The 19,276-nt window shown below is 49.1% G+C and overlaps 1 protein-coding gene across 7 annotated transcripts; it reads left to right on the top strand.

The window, feature by feature from the left end:
* The first annotated feature begins 100 nt into the window (after positions 1 to 100).
* On the top strand, positions 101 to 18,735 carry HAPLN3 (hyaluronan and proteoglycan link protein 3). 7 transcript variants are annotated; one of them, XM_079127518.1, is made up of 6 exons: positions 101 to 3,374; positions 10,145 to 10,236; positions 11,923 to 12,104; positions 13,266 to 13,634; positions 16,889 to 17,191; positions 17,877 to 18,735. In XM_079127518.1, exons 3-6 carry the CDS (start codon positions 11,942 to 11,944, stop codon positions 18,161 to 18,163), a joined length of 1,122 nt encoding a protein of 373 aa, XP_078983644.1. In that variant the 5' UTR covers positions 101 to 3,374; positions 10,145 to 10,236; positions 11,923 to 11,941; the 3' UTR covers positions 18,164 to 18,735. The 7 variants fall into 7 exon arrangements, with proteins under 7 accessions (XP_078983644.1, XP_078983647.1, XP_078983642.1 ...); XM_079127521.1 differs by having other exon boundaries at positions 10,117 to 10,236; positions 11,931 to 12,104; XM_079127516.1 differs by having other exon boundaries at positions 10,117 to 10,236.
* The last annotated feature ends 541 nt before the right edge of the window (positions 18,736 to 19,276 follow it).

Genomic DNA, 19,276 nt, shown 5'->3' with positions numbered 1-19,276 from the left:
GCCTTGGCTCCCACCACTGCCTGGTCTCTCCCAGCCCAGCATTCTTGGGTCACCTGCCTGACTACAAATAGCTTAGCAGCAGGAGGAGAGAGTGCGCAGGGCTCCTGGGGGAGGTCAGGCTTCCAGTCCTTGAAGCCTAACTCACCTCTTCCCTTCCCCCACTCCATCCCCATCTGGCCCTGGGGCTGAAGCCCCTGCTTGGTGAGGGGCCATGGAGTCCTGGCACAGAGGCATCTCCACGAATGCTCTGCTCCCTTCCACGCCAGGAAGATGTGCCAGGCCCGGCTGCTGATTTCCCCCTTTGGCGAGTTTGATTTTTTTCTGTAATTAGAGCACTGGGCTGGAGAAACTCCTAGAAACCCATGAACCTGGGCCACTCTAGAGCTGTAGGAGGCCTCTGGTGGGGGCAGTGTGGAAGGGGAGGAGGGGGCTGGGCTCTGCCAGATGGGCATGTGGCCTCCCAGCGGAGCACCCTGTTCCTGGGAGGCCATTGGTATGTGCACTCTAGGGCTGGGAGGAAAGGGGTCCTCTCTGCCCTCCATGCAGGGGCCATCAGAAAGTGACCAGTGAGGAGCAGTTCAGGCTAGAGCCCTGGTGATCTGGGAAGGGGACAGCAGATAGCAGTAGGACTGACTAGCTGGGAAAGGGGTGAATGAAACCACCCTACTCTTTGTTTTTTTTTTTGGGTGGTGCTAGGGATTGAACCCATGCCTCCTCTCACATGCTGGGCAGGTGCTCTATCAGAGCCCCACCTCCAACCCAGCTCACCCTAGTTTTTAAGATGACCAAACTTTGGACCTCTGGGTAGCAGGAGGCTGGCCACGTGGCTACCAAAGAAAGGGTTTTGCTGGAACCACATCAGGGACACTGGTCCGGAAGTGGCTTCTTCCTGAGAACTGTATTTTGCTAGCACTGCTGAGTAAAAGGGCCTGGAGGCAGTCTTCCTATGAACTGGTGATGCAGGGTGCTCACCCCAGGGGTATCTCTGTCCACTCCTGTTTCCAGTTCTCTGTGGAGCTGTATGGATTGGGTTTGGAGTCAAATCTTTCTGGGGGTTGCTGGTCTCTGGACATGTTCCTGGGAGCATTCCTGCACCCAGTCAGTCCCTGTTCTGGCCTCCTCTGGGGACCAGCCACAGTAGGAGAAACATATTCCCCATCACATCTGCTGGGGGTGGGTCTGCCTTCTGGTAACTAACACAGCTTGAACTCTGCCAGATCCAGGAGTCCTTGCAGAGGGGACACTAAGCTTTACTCTTATCTGTCAACTGGCCCATGTTTACCATATTGAGGATTTTCTGTGGGTCAGTCTTCCTGTTTGGTGGACAGTGGTCACAGGTCCCCACCTGGCCCAGGAGACTTGAATTGACTCTGACTGGAATTGCCTAAGCCACCTCTTAGTTCCTTCCTCTCATCTTTGTAGCCTTGAATGTGTTGGCTGCAGCTTTCTGAAAGTCACTAGACAGAAGTCCCCTCATTTGGGTGTCTTTCTCTGAGCAGTTTCATTCACTTTTAGGGTTTTTTTTTTTTCTTTCTTTCTTTCTTTTCTTTTTTCTTTTTTTTTTTTTTTGTACCAGAAATTGAATTCAGGGGCACGTAACCACTGAATCACATCCCCAACCCAATTTTTGTATTTTATTTAGAGTTGATTTCACTGAGTTGCTTAGTGCCTTGCTTTTGCTGAGGCTGGCTTTGAACTCATGATCCTCCTGCCTCAGCCTCCTGAACTGCTGGGGGATTACAGGTGTGGGCCGCCGCGCCCAGCTCACTTTTAGAGCTTTTGCTATGCCTCCATGAATTCACGTTTTCAGACTGGGGATGTAGCTCAGTGGTGGAACACTTGCCTAGCATGCATGAGACCCTGGCATGGGGGAAAAATAATCACTATTTTCTTCCTGATTGCAGTGCTGCAGTGTTATTTTACCTGCTGGCCACCCCACCCCTAGCTGGCATGTTAAACTCGCCTTACTGTAACAAAACTGACCCTTTTGCTGTCCACACCTCTCCCTACATCTGTGGCTGTTGATGCTGGGACATGTTGCCCCTATTTCTCCCAGGGGTCTAGGTTCTTAGTTTAAATGTGGAGGTGGTGGGAGGTGATTAGAAGATAAAAAGTCACCTTGGGCCATGTGCTCAACCCAGTTCATCTGTAAAATGGAAACACTAAAAACAACTTCATGGCCTGTGGGGACTAAAAGACCAAATGCTCAGAAGCACCAATGCCAAGTCTGTCCCATCAGAAGACTGAAAACTTTGGCCATCATTATCAGAGAGGCTTTTGGGAGTTTCCTAATTCATACTTGTGTCCTGTTTATTTTCCCTCCAGTCCATCCTGCATAGTGATCAGACCTCTCTTCCCTGCAGAGGATCCTTCCTGGGCTCCCTTTGATAAACCTGGTGCTCACTTTCAGTGCTGTTTACTCTCTAGCCCACCGTTGTTTTTGTGCTCTGGTTTGCACCTGCCTGTGTGTGGTAGACATACAAAGGCATGGGCTCTCTGGAGGTGTGTTTAGGAAGAGTGGGCTCTGTGATCCTCCCAACTGAAACTAAAGGACAGCCTTCAGTTTCTCTGCTGAGGAAACAAGGCCTGCCAAGCCAGGGCCCCCATTGGACAGGACAGGAAAGAAAACACCCTGTCCAAACAGAGGCATCCTGAGAGGGGCTGCCTGATAGCTGTTCCAACAGATGCCAAAATTCCTAAGGGAGGTCCCCTCCTCTGTTGAGACCAGTCAGAAGCCTGGTGGCCCTCTCTGCAGGCAGTACCCCATCCTGTCTCTCCAGCCCCCCTCCCCTGGGTCACTCATTCAAGCCCCACCTACTAGGGGCACCAACTACCTTGTGCCTGACTCTGACAACCTGGAAGGCCACCATGGTCAAACTTAGGGGCAGGAGGATGTCAGAATCCCTTTCTATGGGGAGTAGGTACAGAACTCTAGTTCCTCCCTCTTCCAAAGGGGGAGGCAGCCCCATCGCCCACCCACAGAGTGCTAGAGAGGCTTGCCCTGCTTAGTCCTGTTTTTGGTAAACTAGGGTGTTCTAATGGGATCCGCCTCCCCCTTCCACCTCCTCCTCATCTCGTCCCCCATGATGTGATAGCCTGCACTCCACAACAACGCAGCAGCTTCTGTTCGGGGTGGTCTCTGCACGTCTGGAGACAAGCACGCATCTGCAACAACTCCTCCCTTGGGGCCCACCCAGCCTTGGGAGGGAAAGGAGGGTGTGTTCCTTTAAGGGGCTGGCCCGGCAGGAGCACGGAGGTTTGTCGGCTGCCGCTTCCTTTCAGGCCATTCAAGGTCCCTAAATCCGTCTGTTGCTTGGGACTGAGACCGCCAGCGGCCCGGAGCGCTCGGGCCGTCGAAGAGCGGGCAGGGGACGGTACGTGACTCAGAAGTCGCTGGGTCCTTAGGGGTCCTTTGCGGGCAGGTACCACCCTTCCCACTTTGACTCTCCTGCGGGACCCCACGCTCTCAGGCAGGGTCTGGGAAAGGAAGCTGGGTACTTTGGGGGGCCCGGTCTGAACTGGACTGTGATCGCCCGAGGGGGCGCCATGGGCGCAAGTGGGGTGCGAACAGCCAGGGCGCGCAAGCGGCCTTGCACGGGACCCTCGTGCGCACCAGGAGGAGGAAAGCCGGAGCCAACTCCATGGTCTCTGAGACCCCGACCCGGTTCCGGTCCCTTCTGATCTCGTTCTGTCAGGTCCTGCTGCATTCAGCACGGTGCACCGCACGCCAGGCTCTGCCCTGAGCATCTGTCGGATGCTGCGGGGGCCGCGGGAACTCGGTAGGGCTGGGGATAACCTGCGAGGTGAACAGGCGGACTACGGCCTCGCAGTGTCGGCCGCCCGCGCTAGCCACCTCGGGAAAAACGTATGGATACCTGTGGGTTACAGGACAGCGACACCAGAGGAGGCAGGGAGGGTGGAAGGCAGAGCCCTGGGTGGGAGATCGCTTCGCTCAGGGAGGAATTTTGACCAGGAAGGAAAGAGCGCGGGACATTTGAACCCTTCCCTGCCACCAGCTTGCTGGGTGGCCTCTGGCAGCCTGTGACCCCGCCGACCCTCAGGAGTGCCTCTGCTTTCTGAAGCAGGGGCCGGCGGTTGCGAGGCTCCCCAGCCCCTCCCGCTTCCCTGAACCAGCGAGAGGGCCAGGAATACTGGTGCGAATACCTGGTACTGTAGTCTCCGAGCTGCCGGTTCAAAGGCTCTCCTAAAGCCTTGTCTTCGCTGGACCCCTGAAGTCAAATTCCTCGTGTGCAGCGGGGTGGATGAAGAATTGGGGCGCAATGCTGCCCTCTACTGGTACATGGGGGGCTTGTATTCTTGGGTGGCCCAGTGAGGGTGTGAATCTGGTGGGGAGGTGACACTCTTCCCCTCCCAATCAGGGCTCAGTTTATTGCTCTAATGTGTAGGGGCTTTAGGTAAGCGTAGCCTGGGAGAAGCAAGTCCAAGATATTTGCCATAAATAAAACTTGGACTTGTCCCCAGTTTCCCCAGATGCAAAGAGAAGGCAGTAGTGACGGCTTTTCTTTTAGACATGAGAGGAGAAGGATCCACTGAGATAATGTGAGTTTTCACTTTGGACACTTATGGTAACAACAGTAATACTAGCTAATATTGTTGGAGTGCTTGCCCCCAACAGGTAGTATTCTATGCTCTGTAAACTAGGTCTTCCTTAATTTTTAATATTATTATTTTGCAGTACTGGGGATTGAACCAGTACACGTGCATGCTGTGCAAGTGCTTTACCACTGAACTAAATCCCCAGTATCCCTCTCTGTCTTTTTAAAAGTTTAAGACAAGGTCTCCCTTAGTTGCTCAGGTTGGCCTCCAACTTGAGATCCTCTTGCCTAGGGCTCCAGAGTAGCTCCTTTCTTCCCTGGCATAATAGGGGTCATGAAAATACCAACCAGAAAACATTTTTTTTGTTTTGGACATTGTGGTGTGTGCCTGTAATCCCAGTACTTGGGTCTGTGAGGCTGGGAAGGGTGCCTTGGGACTCATGCTTTGCAGCTCCAGAGAGCAAAGGTTGTGGAAAACCCCAAGTGCTCTGTGTTCTGCCTTAATGCTTGTTTCTGAACTGTGTTTACCTCTTCCTTGATTGTAAGAATGATGGGAGTACAATATGGATATAACATGGACTTGCATTGCTTCAGTAGTGACTTCTACCAGAAGGTGAATGTTTGGAGATTGCTGACCATTAAAGAGCAATTCAATATATGAATTCCTTACAATAAAGGCTGACAGTTCTGCAGAAAGTGCCTTTCTTTCTTTCTTTCTTTTTTTTTTTTTTGGTATTAGGGATTGAATCCGGAGGCACTTAGCCACTGAGCCACATTCCCAGCCCTTTTTGTTTTGAAACAGGGCTTCTCTGAGTTGCTTAGGGCCTCCCTAAGTTGCTGAGGCTGGCGTTGAACTTGCCATCCTCCTTCCTCAACCTTCTGAGTTGCTGGGATTATAGGTGTGCACCATCATGCCCAGCTAGAAAGTACCTTTCTTGAGAGCTGGTTTGGAAGTTTTAGCAGGGGAGTGCAGCTGCTTATGTACCATTGATGAATGATCCTTCTCTATCATGGAAGGCTGTCCTCTTTGACCAAGTGGGCAGCTTCAGAAGGGACACACGTGGAGTAGTGAGGGAGGAAGGGGACACCCTGCCAGCCAGCTAGATCAGCCGAACCAATCCTGGCGATCACTGGGGTGACAGATGTAGCAGTCAGAAAATACATCCAGAAAATACCTTTCTTTTTCTTTTTCTTTTTCTTTTTTCTTTTTTTTTTTTTTTTTTTTGCAGTGCTGGGGATTGAAACCAGGGCCTTGTGCTTGCGAGGCAAGCATTCTACCAACTGAGCTATATCCCCAGCCCCCAGAAAATACCTCTCTTTAGTATACATTCAGCTGTCCCCTGCCATCCAAATTTGCTAATCACTGTCCAAGATTCAAGAACCAAATAGATCTGGACGACGTGGCATCTCTTCCAACCTGAATTCCCCAAAATCTCAATCTCCCAAATTGTTGCTACTTCAACTCAAGGATGCAATTAGAGGGCTGGGGATATAGCTCAGTTGGTAGAGTACTTGCCTCACAAACACAAGCCCTGGGTTCAATCCCCAGTACCACAAAAAAAAAAAAAAAAAAAAAAAAAAAAAAAAAAAAAAATGCAGTTAGGGCTGGGGTGTTGCTCAATGGTAGAGCACTTGTCTACCATGGGTGAGGTCTTGGGTTTGATCTCCAGTACTGCAGAAAATCAGAGAGAGAAAGAGAGAGAGCATAATTTTGGTGAGAGGAATACCTGTGTGAGTAGTTTAGTTGCTTATCAGAACTTAACACCATACTTCTTCCTTTTTTTTTTTTTTAATAAAATTAGAAATCTGATAAGCAATTGCCAAGATGTATCCCTAAGTTTAAAAAAAAAAAAAAATCCAACAACCAGATTGAAGATGACTCCATGTTGGGTCACACTTTTGTTTTAATATTTTCACAGTGCTGGGGATGGAACCCAGGGCCTCCCACATGCTAGGCAAGTGCGTTACCACTGAGTTACACCCGCAGCCCTGGGTCAGACTTAATTTTGGCAAATCTGGTTTCTATTGGAATCAAATGCCTCCAAGGACCTACATCTTGAAGAAGGCAGCACTCACTTCAGGGGCGAAGGCTGCAAAGGGCTGGTAGAGCAGCACCCGTGTGCATATCAAATGGTGCTCTGTTTTTTTTTTTTTTTTAATTCTGAGCTTGCTCTTGGTTTGGTTAGCGCTCTGATGACAAAAGTGCATATGTTCTGAGTAGTCTGCACTGACTTTATTTTTTGTCTAGCATTTTTAAATGCATGATTTTGCAAAAATGCAAAAATTTTTTTCAGGTGTACAACTATTACTTTGTGGCAGAAACACCTCATTTGTTCATCCTCAGGAAGCTCCTTCTCCCTGGGGATGAACTGCTAAAACAGGTTGGAAGCATTGCAGGCAGGAGCAGGAGGCTTTCTGTTTGGGAGGCTCTTGGTGCCTCTGGGTGGACCCTGGGATATCCAGCTCAAGACCCACAATCCTCTCAGTCATTAGTTCCCCAAGAGAAGGCTCAAAGAGGGAAAGGAAACTGACTTTAAGGAGGGTCTGCCCTGTGCCAGGCCCTGGGCTATGTATTCCTCACAATTACCTCCCTAAATTTGGCCTAATAATTCCAGGCTGTGAAGCTGGTATAGGTTCAAATCCCAACTCTACCACTTTCTAGATGGATGACTTTTGGCTTAATCTCTCTCATCAGACTTAATTTTTCTGTGTTTTGGTTTTCCCATCTGTAAAATGGGGATAGTAATAGGCCTCAGCTCTAGGGGTTGTGATGGGATCCAGTGATGTAGTAAGTGCTCATTTAAGTTGACTGTACTTTTTCTTTTTTGTAGTATTGGGGATTAAACTCAAGGCCTCACTAATGCTAGGCAAGTGCTCTATCACTGAGCTACATTCCCAGCCTGGCTGATCATGCTTTTCTGCTGATGCTAACAATGCTGTAAGGTATATTTGTTTGGCCAACAGGGGCTAGACTGTATTCCCTAGAAGCCTCAAAATGTGCTAGTTTATTACAACAGCATTTGCTCAGGGGACATTAGATGGAGGTGGTCCAGGCTGATGGCAGCCCTGCTCGTCAATCTGTGGTTCCCATCTCAGAGTCTTCTAAGTTTTTCTGCTGTGCTGACCAGCAAGAGTTATCCCCAGTAGACGTAACTGCATGACCTGGACCTAGTGCATGTTATTTCTACTGACTGCCATTGGCCAGAAGTGAGTCACCTGGCTCTTGTTATGATTTGGATATGAGGTGTCTCCCCTAAAGCTCCTGTGTGAGTGCAGAAATATTCAGAGGTGAAATGATTAGGTTGTGAGAGCTGTAACTTACCAGTCCATCCTACTTTGAATGCACTGATTGGGCGGTAACGGTGGGCAGGTGAGTTGTGACTGGAGGAGCTGGGTTCCTGGGGGTGTGCCCTGGGAGGGTACATCTTCCCTGAAGCCCCTTTGCCTCTCTCTCTCTGCTTCCTGGCCACCATGAGTGTTCTTCTGTCCTTCTGCCAGGATATTCTGCCTCAGTATGGTCCTGGTGCAATGGACTCAGCTAATTATGGACTTAACCTCTGAAACCATGGGCCCAAATAAACTTTCCCTCCTTTAAGTTGTTGTTGTCAGGTATCTTGGTCACACAATGCAAAAGTAACTAACACAGCCCTCTTAGCTACAAGGAAGTCTGGAGATACAGTCTTTGACTGAGTGGTCATGCACCTCTCTATAATTCTGTTACCATAGAGGAAACCCGAACATACTGATAAGAAATATGCCAGGGTAAGTTTTATGATCTCCACGTCACAACTGGGGAAGCCTGTTTAGAATCACATAGCTAATAAGTACAGTCAACTCTCTGTGAGTTCTGCAGGTACACAGTCAACCAATGACTAATGGAAAATGTTAGGAAAAAATTTTATCTGTATTGAATATATACAGACTTTTTTTTTTTTGGTTGCTATTCTCTAAACAATTCAGTAAACAACTACTTGCACAGGATTTACATTGTAGTAGAAAAATCATCTAGAGGTGATTTGACGTACAGGGATGTGTGTAGGTTCTATGCAAATACTATGCCATATTATGTAAGGGACTTCAGCACCTGTGGATTTTGGTATCCTCAGAGGTTCAGGAACCAATCCCCTGCCATTACCAAGGGACAAGTGAAGTGGAGGTGGGTTTTGACCCCAGATCTTCTAATTCACAAACTCCATCCCAGGTTGCCTGATTGTGGTTATGCTGCCCAGGGGCTTTCTGGAATTCAGTAGGGTAATTCCCCCCATTTTTTTTTTGGTACTGGGGATTGAACCCAGGGGTGCTTAACCATTGAGCCACATCTTCAGTCCTTTTTAATATTTTATTTAGACAGGGTCTCCCTGAGTTATTCAGGGCCTTGTTCAGTTGCTGAGGCTGGATTTGAACTCATGATCCTTCTGCCTCAGCCTCCTGAGCCACTGGGATCACAGGTATGCATCACTGTGCCCAGCTAGGGCAATTCCTCTTGTACAAGAGATAAGCCCTCAGAGGGAACAGTGTTTCCACTGCAGGGCACAGCACAGATGGTAAATCTGGGCCTCATTTCTGCAAAAATGTCTAAGAGAATGGCATGATCTATTTCTCAACTTCCTCCACATCCACACCTCTCCAGCGACTGCTCCTAACTGTTTTGAAAGCAAGAGTGTTTCCTCTAAGTCTGATCATCTTCATAGACTAACGCTTTGCTTTGCTTTTCTCTTCCTTTCTTCTCCCTTTCCTCCTTCGTTCCCTCCCTTTTCTCTCTTTCTTTTTAAGGTTCCCTCCCCTTCTGGTTCCTGTGCACGGGCATTCACAAGACCACATACTTGCAATCATAACCAGATGGCAATGGTATGTTCTGCTTTTTCTATTTTGAATGACACCCTCAGCGTTCTTCCATGTTGCTATGGGGTAATCATAGTTATATTTGCAAATGCCTCCTGGCACTCTGGTCTTGCTGTCCCACAGTCCACCTTCTACTTGCCTCCAGCAGGATGTTTCTATGATGTAAGTCTGATTCTGTGATTTCTCTGCTTAAAGCCATCTTGGCCCCTCAGGACATTAGGGCATATAGGTACAGACCCTGTTGACCTTTTTGCATCCTCACCCCCATCTCAGTTAGGGTTTTGTTAGAAAGTGAAATTCACTCCAGATGGTGCTGATAAAGAGACTTTAATGAAGGCAGAGATCAAATAAGGACAAGCAGCAGTAGGCCCTATGGAGGAGCCACTGGAGCAGGGAGGGAGCAGGGAAGAAATGCTTCTCTCTCTTCCCTCTGCCCATCTCCTATGAGTGTCTCCCATTGGCTGAATCCAGCTGGAGGCCAGAAGCCAGTGGACCCAGGTTGAATGATTCACAAGGGTCAATGCATGGCACAGAAGGGCAGACAGTGGACCTGGAGTGCATCTGGGGACAAATGGAGATTCCCTAACATCTCCCACTCCCCTTGTGCTGTCCCTAGCCTCTGCACCTTTGCAGTGGCTGTGTCCCTGCAAGGAAAACCAGTCTTTTTCCACCATGAAAATTCCTGCATCTTTAATCTAGTTTCAGTTCTTCTTTTCAGTGTCCCCATTTTTGTCCTCACCCCACAGCATCGTGACGGTCTGTGCATGACTGCTTACCTTCTCCGTGGACTGAGCTCCTCCAGTCTTTTAATTGTTGAGAGCGCTCATTAAAGGCAAGGGTGAGTTGAAGAAGCACTAGCCTTGTGTGCAAACTTTAAGTGGGGGAGGGGTGGGGGTGGTTTGGCAAAAAAAATCTTTGCCATCAATCAAGACAGGATTTTTTTTTTTTTTTTTTTGGGTACTGAGAATTGAACTCAGGGGCACTCAACCACTGAGCCACCTCCCCAGTCCTATTTTGTATTTTATTTAGAGACAGGGTTTCACTGAGTTTATAAGCACCTCCCTGTTGCTGAAGCTGGCTTTGAACTTGCCATCCTCCTGCCTCAGGCTCCTGAGCTGCTGGAATTACAGGCATGTGCCACCACGCCCAGCTAAGGCAGGATATATATATATATATTTTTTTTTTTAAATTTATTTTTAAATGTAAACAAATGGGATACATGTTGTTTCTGTTTGTACATGGAGTAACAGCATACCATTTGCATAATCATACATTTACATAGGGTAATGATGTTTGATTCATTCTGTTATTTTTTCCTCCCCGCCAACTCTCCCACCCCTCTTTTCCCTCTATACAGCCCCTCCTTCCTCCATTCTTGCCCACCCCACCCCCCATTATGTGTCATCTTCCGCTTATCAGCGAGATCATTCATCCTTTGTTTTTTTGAGATTGGCTTATCTCACTTAGCATGATGTTCTCCAATTTCATCCATTTGTAAGGCAGGATATTTTAATGCAATATATATATATATGCATCTATATATATTTTTAAAAATATTTTTTATTTGTTGATGGACCTTTATTTCATTTATTTATTTATATGTGGTGCTGAGAATTGAACTCAGTGCCTCACACATGCTAGGCAAGCACTCTTCCACTAAGCCGTGACCCCAGCCCTTAATGCAATATTTTTAAAAAAATCAAATCAACAAATTACAGCTCATGGACCAACTGCCTATTTTATTTGAGTATCCACCCAAACAGGAATAATGCTCTACATGGTGTTTAAAAAAATTCTTTTTGACCTTGACTTAGAGTAAGAAATAAATTTCTTACTTACCTTGTAGCCCTCCCCCAGACCCTCATACTTTGGACTGAAACAAAAGTTTCTTAATGCAGTATTATTTTCACTAAACAGAAATATACCTTGCTAATTTCTATTCTAGTCTAGTCTCTTCAGTTTCATTAATGCTACTTAGGCCAGGTGTAGTGGTGCATGCCTGTAATCCCGGTGATTCAGGAGGCTGAGGCAGGAGGATCATAAGTTCAAGGCCAGCTTGGGCAATTTAGCAAGACCCCATCTCAAACTAAAATATATAAAGGACTGAGGATGCAGCTCTGTGGTAAAGTGCCTCTGGGTTCAATTCCCAGTACCAAATAAAAAGAAAATAATAATAAAAATAAAATGCTGCTCATGACCTCTCCAATTCCAACCTGTGATTTGAGAAATGTTGATGGTGTCATATCATCTGGCTTAATTTTTTCCCACGGTCTTTTTGTTGCCTACTACTTTCTTCTGAGGGTTTATTTGTTTGCTTATTGCCCTTCTTGCCTGCGAGGTGCAGCCCTCTGAGAGCAGGAATTCCTCTAGCTTTTCTGAGCACCGTGCCTGGCACTGGAAGATGCTTCATAATGAAGTATAGAGAAGTGATTGAGTGGGTGCTAAACAGAGGGGTCCCAGACCCCCTGCAGTAGGGCTTCGCTAATCAGCTTCTTTTCTTCCTTCTTCTCCCACTTTGCCCCAGGGCCCCAGCCTGGCCCAGGATGCCCCGGAGCAGCTGCTGCTGTGGGTGCTGTACCACAATGGGCCAGCGGGTCCTGGTCCTGCTGTTCCTGCTGCCTTGTGTTTCTGGAATGCCCTTCTATAATGGCTTCTACTATTCCAACAGCCCCAATGGCAGGAACCCAGGCAATGGCTATGGCGAAGGTGGGTGACCTCCTGGGCCCGATCCTGGTTCCTGCTGGGATATGCAGGTTCCAGGCTGGGATGGGGGACAGGGTATGACACAGTAGCTTCTTCCCCATCTTGGCTTTTGGGGTGGACCAGCCTTGCTTCTAAGACAAGAGGAAGAGATGGTTTAGTTGCTGTTTGTAGTCCCCTTAGACATGGGGCCACATTCAGGGATGATCACTGCTTGTTCTACACTTTCCCCAAAGTCCTTCCAGTTCTTCAAGAGGTGACCGAAATGGGACCTCTCCTGGGGTCCCCAGTAAAAAGAGGGCTTGGAGTCATATAGATGGGAGTTTGAATCTTAATGCTTCTTACTGGCTGTCTTTGGGCAGGAACATTTTTATTTTTATTTTTGGTACTGGGGATTGAACCCAAGGGTGCTTAACCACTGAGCAACATCCCCAGCCCCCTTGCCCTTTTTATATTATTTTGAGACAGGGTCTCACTAAATTGCCCAAGCTGGTCTTGAACTTGTGATCTTCCTGCCTCAACCTTCCAAATAGCTGGGATTATAGGTGTGCATCTGGCTCATCATTTAGCTCTTAATGTATAACAAACTACCCCAAAAACTTAGTGGCTTAATCAAGAGCCATTTATTCAGCTATTTGTGGGTCAGCGTTTGAGAGTGGGCTCCTTTTTTTCTGCCCTTGTACTTGAGACTTGCAGATGTACCTGCAGTGGGCTGGTAGGCCATTGGGGGCTAGTTGGTTTAGGATGGCTCCAGCCTGGGAGACTTGCTTCTGCTCCATGTGGTCTCTCATGATTCAGTAGGCAAGCCTCAGCCTGATGCTCATGATGGCTGGTGAGGACCCAAGAGAAACCAGAAGAGGCCAGGTCTCCTCGAATGGAGGCTCAGAGCAGCCATTGTGGGACAGCATTCCTGCCACGTCCATTTGGCTAAATCCAGTGGCAAGGGCAGTACAGATTCAAGGGGCGGGGGAATAGATGTCACCTCTTGATGGAAGGAGATGCTCAGGCACATTGCAAGGTGGGTGGATAGAGATGGGGGAGCAGGGTGGCCATCTTTGTACTGCATAACAACTGACCCTGAAGGGAGTGGGATGAGGGTGTGGGTGGCCCTTGTAGGGATGCAGATGTCTGCAGCTGTCCTCAACTGTCCCCCATCTTTCTCCGTAGGCCTTTTCAATGGTGTGAAGTTGGTAGTAGAGACGCCTGAGGAGACCCTGTTCACCCACCGAGGGGCTACTGTGACCCTGCCCTGCCACTACCACTATGAGCCAGCGCTGGCCACCCCAAGGCCAGTGCGCATCAAATGGTGGAAGCTGTCAGAGAATGGGGCCCCAGAGCAGGATGTGCTGGTGGCTATAGGGAAGAGGCACCGCTCCTTTGGGGACTACCAAGGCCGCGTGCACCTGCGGCAGGACAAGGAGCGTGAGGTCTCACTGGAGCTCTGGGACCTGCGATTGGAAGATTATGGGCGCTACCGCTGTGAGGTCATTGATGGGCTGGAGGATGAGAGTGGCCTGGTGGAACTGGAGCTGCGGGGTGAGGCCCTGACTGGGACTGGGTGATGCTGGGACCTGAGGGAGGGGGAGAGGTCCCTGAGAGAGCATCCAGATCTTTGTGCTTTGCGTAGAAAATTATGTCCTCATGAGGAAGCTGCTATTATAACCACCCTCATCTTACAGATGAGGAAACACGGAGAGGCCATGTAACTTACCTGAGGTTGCACAGCTCATAAATGGCAAAGCTGGCATTTGGACCCCTGCAGCAGCCTCCGGCATCCACTGCCTTCTATTCCCTCTCACTCACCTCCCATTCAGAGAGAGGGCAGTGGGAGCTGGTACTGTAGCTCATTAGAGCCACGGCTCAGATTTGAGAGGGTTAACAGGCAATGAAAACGAACGTGGCAGCCCTGGCGTGCAATGAGAGGGAGTGCCCAGGGCTGGGGCACACTGCTGACCCTGTCCCCTCCAGAGGGGGTCACTCTGCTCAGGCCCAGGCAATGATGCCAAGGCAGAATGCAGATTTCCTAATTTGACAAGAGAGAGTTTATCTTTATATGAAAGGGCTGTGTTTTGATGTAGAAATCTCCATTTTAATTTTTTTTTTTTTTTTTGTAGTAGCATTTGAACCAAGGGGCACTTAACCACCGAGCCACATCTCCAGCCCATTTAATATTTTTTATTTTGAGACAAGGTCTCACCAAGTTGCTTAAGGCCTTGCCAAGTTGCTGAGACTGGCTTTGTACTTGGGATCCTCCTGCCTCAGGCTCTGGAGCTGCTGGATTACAGGCGTGTGCCTCTGTGCTGGAGTCCTATTTTAATTTTTAATTAATTATTTTTTTAATATTTATTTTCTGTAGTACTAGGGATTGAACTCAAGGTTGCTCTACCATTCAGTCTCAGCACCAGCACTTTTTATTTTTTATTTTGAGACAGGGTCTCCCTAAATCGTCCAGGCTGGCCTTAAATTTATGATCCTCCAGCCTTAGCCTCCCAAGTCAATGGGATTATAGGTGTGTGCCACTGTGCCCCACAAACATTTCCTATTTTTAGAAAAGACCCAGGACTGTTTAAACTAGTCAAGACCCTGCAAGCCAGATTTTGTTTGTGGGCCCCAGTTTGAGATCTAAGTTGCTTTCACCTCCTCTGTCTCTGGGATGGGGCTGTGAGTCCTGGTGTCCGTCTGCCATGTTAGGGAGGCACCTGGGGTGGAGGAAGATTCTCGGACTCCATCCCGGCCCATCTCTGCTGTGGTGCTTGGGGATGCCTCAGCCCCTGAGAGCTCTGGGCTGCTTAGGTATAAATGGGGACAACAGTAGTTCCTGCATTTCCTGCCTCAGAGGCCAGGAGGATAAATGTGTACCCTGGAAACCTGGCTTTGCCTTTGTAGCACTCCACCTCTGAAGTCCCTGTGGCTTAGGTGGTGGCTGAGAGGGGCTACATTGCTCATTTTGAAATTGGATATGGTGGAGGGAAGGCAGAGAGCCTGCAAGATTCATTTGTCTGGTTTGGCAGGAGCAGCCTACAGAGACAGGAAACCCTGATCCAGGGCTGGGAATTTGAGATGGGACCAGGCATACACAAATTCCCTGTGAACATACAGGAAGGTTGAAGAGGTGATTGTCGGGCCCATGATCTTTTCTCTCTTTCTCTGGCTCTTTTTTTGGTGGTACTAGGAATTGAACCCAGGGGTACTGTACCACTGAACTCTAACCCACCTCCCTTTCTTCCCCCAATCTCCCTTTATAAAAAAATTTTTGAGACAGGTATTTTTGCTAGGTTGTCAAGGCTGGTCTCAAGCTTGCCATCCTCCTGCCTCAGCCTCCTGATTTGCTGGAATTACGGGTGTGCACCACCATGCCCAGCTCCCTTGGGCTTCTCTGCCCCTCAGACTGGCTTTACCCAAGTGCTTGGATTCTTGCCTCAGTGAGACTGGAGGTCTGGTGCTTGGGATATTCCCAGGTCCTCGGCCACAGGAAGGAGTTCCTAGGGCTCAGGGCCCTGCTCATAATAATGTAAGCCCACAGGGTCTCCTTCTCAACCCTTAGAGTCACTCCTACTTTTTTTTTTTTTTTAAAGTCTTATCCAACTTGCTAGGAACTAAGTTTCCTATGTTTAAAAAACATATTATAGTAAAATTTCAAACACGCATGACAACATTTGAGGGGAACTTGTGACACCATTGTACCCTGAATACCAGGAGAGAGGACCCACGCCCCAAGACTTTCCTGACCGCAAGCTCCTTTATTTAAGGGCCTTCACTGCCTTCTTCCCACAGCTTCTAGGGCCTCTCCTTCCTCTAAATCTGTCACATATGGAAACTTTCTTATATTTTCCTATGAAACTTCCATATTAATGACATATACAGTCAGCCCTCTGCAACGGTGAGTCCTCCATCTGCGAATTCAACCAACTCATAGCTCAAAAATCATTTGGAAAAAAAAAAAGTTCCAGAAAGTTCCAAAAGAGCTAAACTAGAATTTGCTGCATGCCAAGTACTATGCTGAATCCATGAGAATGAAGTGATGTGTAGGCTTTGTATTAAGGCATCATAAGTAATCTAGAGATGATTTAAAGTATACAGGAAGATATATGTGGGTTCTATGCAAATACTCTGCTTTTTTTTTTCAGTACTGGGAATTGAACTCAGGGGCACTCAACTTCTGAGTCCCAGTCCCAGCCCCTTTAATTATTTTTATTTTTGAGACAGGGTCTTGCTAAGTTGCCTAGCCTGGCCTTGAACTTGGATTTGATCTTCCTGCCTTAGCCTCTGGAGTACCCATGATTATAGGAATGCACCACCATGCCTGGCAATACTGTGCCATTTTATATAGGGGATTTGAACATCCTTGGATTTGGGTATTTGAGGGGGTTCCTGGAACCGATCCCTCTGGACCCTGAGGGAAGTTTGTGTGATCAGGTTTTAGCTATTGGGAGGGAGTTGGGGGCCAAACTCAGCTTCTGGAGCACAAAGCTGGTGCCCATCTTCTGTACACGATAGCATCTCCTCACTGAGGTTCTCTCAATAACCCCATATAAAAGAGGGAATATTCTTATTTTAAAGTTGGAGATGTTAGGCTGGTTAATTACCTTAATAAGCCAATGCATGTTTTCTGAATGCTATTGTGTGCCTGCTCAGTTCCAGGAGGTAAAGCAGGTATAGGCTCTGCCTGGATGTGGGCAGTGGACAGGGAATGAAGGTTTGCAGAGCTTTCTGAGGGACAGCATAGGGGTGTGTGTGTGTGACAGGATTGTGCAGCCCACTCCTCCAAGCTCCTTCTCCTCCCTCTCCAGGTGTGGTCTTTCCCTACCAGCCCCCCAAAGGGCGCTACCAGCTCAACTTCCCTGAGGCCCAGCAGGCCTGTGAGGAGCAGGATGCAGCCGTGGCCTCCTTTGAACAGCTCTTCCGGGCCTGGGAAGAAGGCCTGGACTGGTGCAACGCAGGCTGGCTGCAGGATGCCACCGTGCAGTACCCCATCACGCTGCCCCGGCAGCCCTGCGGGGGCCTGGGTCTGGCACCTGGTGTGCGCAGCTATGGTCCACGCCACCACCGCCTGCACCACTATGATGTTTTCTGCTTCGCTGCTGCCCTCAAGGGTGAGTGGAATGATCGAGCACAGGCCTGCAGGTTCGATGGCCACCTGGGACCTGCAGGGAACCCCTGGACCCTTCTGCCCACCCTGCTGGCACTTCCACCTAGAGGTCTAGAGCCCCAGCAGGTCTGGAAGCAATATGGTGGGATTTTGAGTGCTTTGATGCTTCTGCTTCTTGCTGAACATTTGTTTATTTATTCATCAAGCATTTTCTAGTGCTGGGGCCTAGACGATTCTCTGGGGCATCAAAGGCAAAGGAAGCATATCTGTCCTCATAAAATGGCCCATCTTATTAGAAGATAAGTGAAAATTGGAAGTGGTTCAGTGCTGTATCCTAAGCACTTAGAGTAGTGCCTCACACGTAGCAGGTGCTCAATAAATATTGGGTGAGAGACCCTGGTCCAGTCCAGGAGGGGTGCCCATCCAGGGCACAATCAGGGAAGGGTGGCAGGGGAGTACAGACGTAACTAGAGGGACCCAGCCCTATAGTAAATGGAGTGGAACTCTGAGACAGGTGCTTAGGTGTGGGAAGTTATACCCCCCAAATAATCACTGCAAATGTCCACAACATGGTGGTCCCCTGGGCTTGGACAGTTAGCAGGTTATTGGGACTGGCCTTGCTATAGGCCCTGCTGTCCTTACTGGCCATTGCCTCAACTGCCCAGCACTCATGCCCCACTGTCCCCCAGGGCGGGTGTACTACCTGGAGCACCCTGAGAAGCTGACGCTGAAGGAGGCCAGGGAGGCCTGCCAGGAAGATGGTGCCCAGATTGCCAAGGTGGGCCAACTCTTTGCTGCCTGGAAGTTCCGTGGCCTGGACCGCTGCGATGCTGGCTGGCTGGCAGATGGCAGCGTCCGCTACCCTGTGGCTCACCCCCGTCCCAACTGCGGGCCCCCAGAGCCTGGAGTCCGGAGCTTTGGCTTCCCAGACCCTCAGAGCCGCTTGTATGGTGTCTACTGCTACCGTTCACGCTAGGATCCCGGCAGCCAGCTTGTACCCAATCCTGCCTCCTTCCCCAGGGGCTGTGTATTTATTGAGCGGTTTGTTTCTCCTAGTGGGTTGAGGCCATTTTAGTATTGTTTTTATACTTCTCAACTTAAAAAAAATTTAAAGTATCATTATTTTTTTAAAATCCAACAGCATCCAACTACCAGCTGCCTTGGACACCCCGAGCCTCTCCCCGTCTGGGACATTTGAGGTTTGTGGGCTTTTAGAGGGCTCTCTGCTATCACTGTGTCCAGCCCGTGCCCTTCCTCAGAGGAGGATGATGTCCAGAGTGGGCAGTGACCTGGCCAGAGTGCAACAAGGGGTCAAGGCATGGTGGCTGCAGATCTCCCTCTGCCTCAATTTCGGGGAGGAAGAGGACCTGGGAGGGGGTGCTTATCATTTTTGGAGTGGGTTCCTAGGTTTCTTGATGAGATCTGAGGGAAGGGAGAAGTTCTCCCCTTCTCATCTCCAGTCTGTTTCCTTCTCACATTTCCCTGTTTGGAGAACTGCCTTCAGGTGTGTGTAGCTTTTTTGAACAATAAATGGTGCTGTGACCCCTTCCTTCATCCCCAACCTGCCTCTGTGCCTGGCTCTCTGTCTCATCTAGTCTCAGGGCTGAGTTCCCAGCTTGGTGGATGTGGTAGGTTCAGTTCTGTCCCATGTTTCACAGGTGGCTGGGTCAGTGCACCTGAGGTGGGCAGAAAACCCTGTGTGCTGCCCCAAGGCATGCCTTGCCTCTGGTGCTGGTCTAGCCGCTGGCACCCTGGCTTGCGTCCCCACCATCCCCAGCCCCTGGTGGTATGTGTGTGTGTGTGTGTGTGTGTGTGTGTGTGTGTGGCCCCTGCAGGAAAGAGGAAGGTGTCCTCTGTGTCCTCTAGAGGGCCTCAGAGGCCAGGCTCTCAAGCCTGATCCTCTGCCCCTCATGCCTCAGGAAGCCTGGCACAGGCATGCCCTGCCACTCACCACTCAGTTATTCAATTGACTTTTCAACAGCCCAGTACGTCTCAAAGTGTGGCCAGTGGCAGCAGCAGCACTTAGAGTTTGTTAGAAATGCAAATTCCTGGGCCTTACCTCAGACCTACTGAGTTAGAAACTCTGGGG

This window comes from Sciurus vulgaris (genome assembly GCF_902686455.1).
Source record: "Sciurus vulgaris genome assembly, chromosome: 2".
Taxonomy (NCBI): domain Eukaryota; kingdom Metazoa; phylum Chordata; class Mammalia; order Rodentia; family Sciuridae; genus Sciurus; species Sciurus vulgaris.
Note: the sequence above shows the minus strand (reverse complement) of the source record. Positions and strands in the feature narration are given on the sequence as shown.

Coding starts and splice junctions, on each gene's coding strand:
- HAPLN3 (XM_079127520.1), top strand. CDS start 11,942: ATGCCCCGGAGCAGCTGCTGCTGTGGGTGCTGTACCACAATGGGCCAG. Junction 13,635..16,888: donor GGTGGAACTGGAGCTGCGGG/GTGAGGCCCTGA, acceptor CTCCCTCTCCAG/GTGTGGTCTTTCCCTACCAG. Junction 17,192..17,876: donor CTTCGCTGCTGCCCTCAAGG/GTGAGTGGAATG, acceptor ACTGTCCCCCAG/GGCGGGTGTACTACCTGGAG.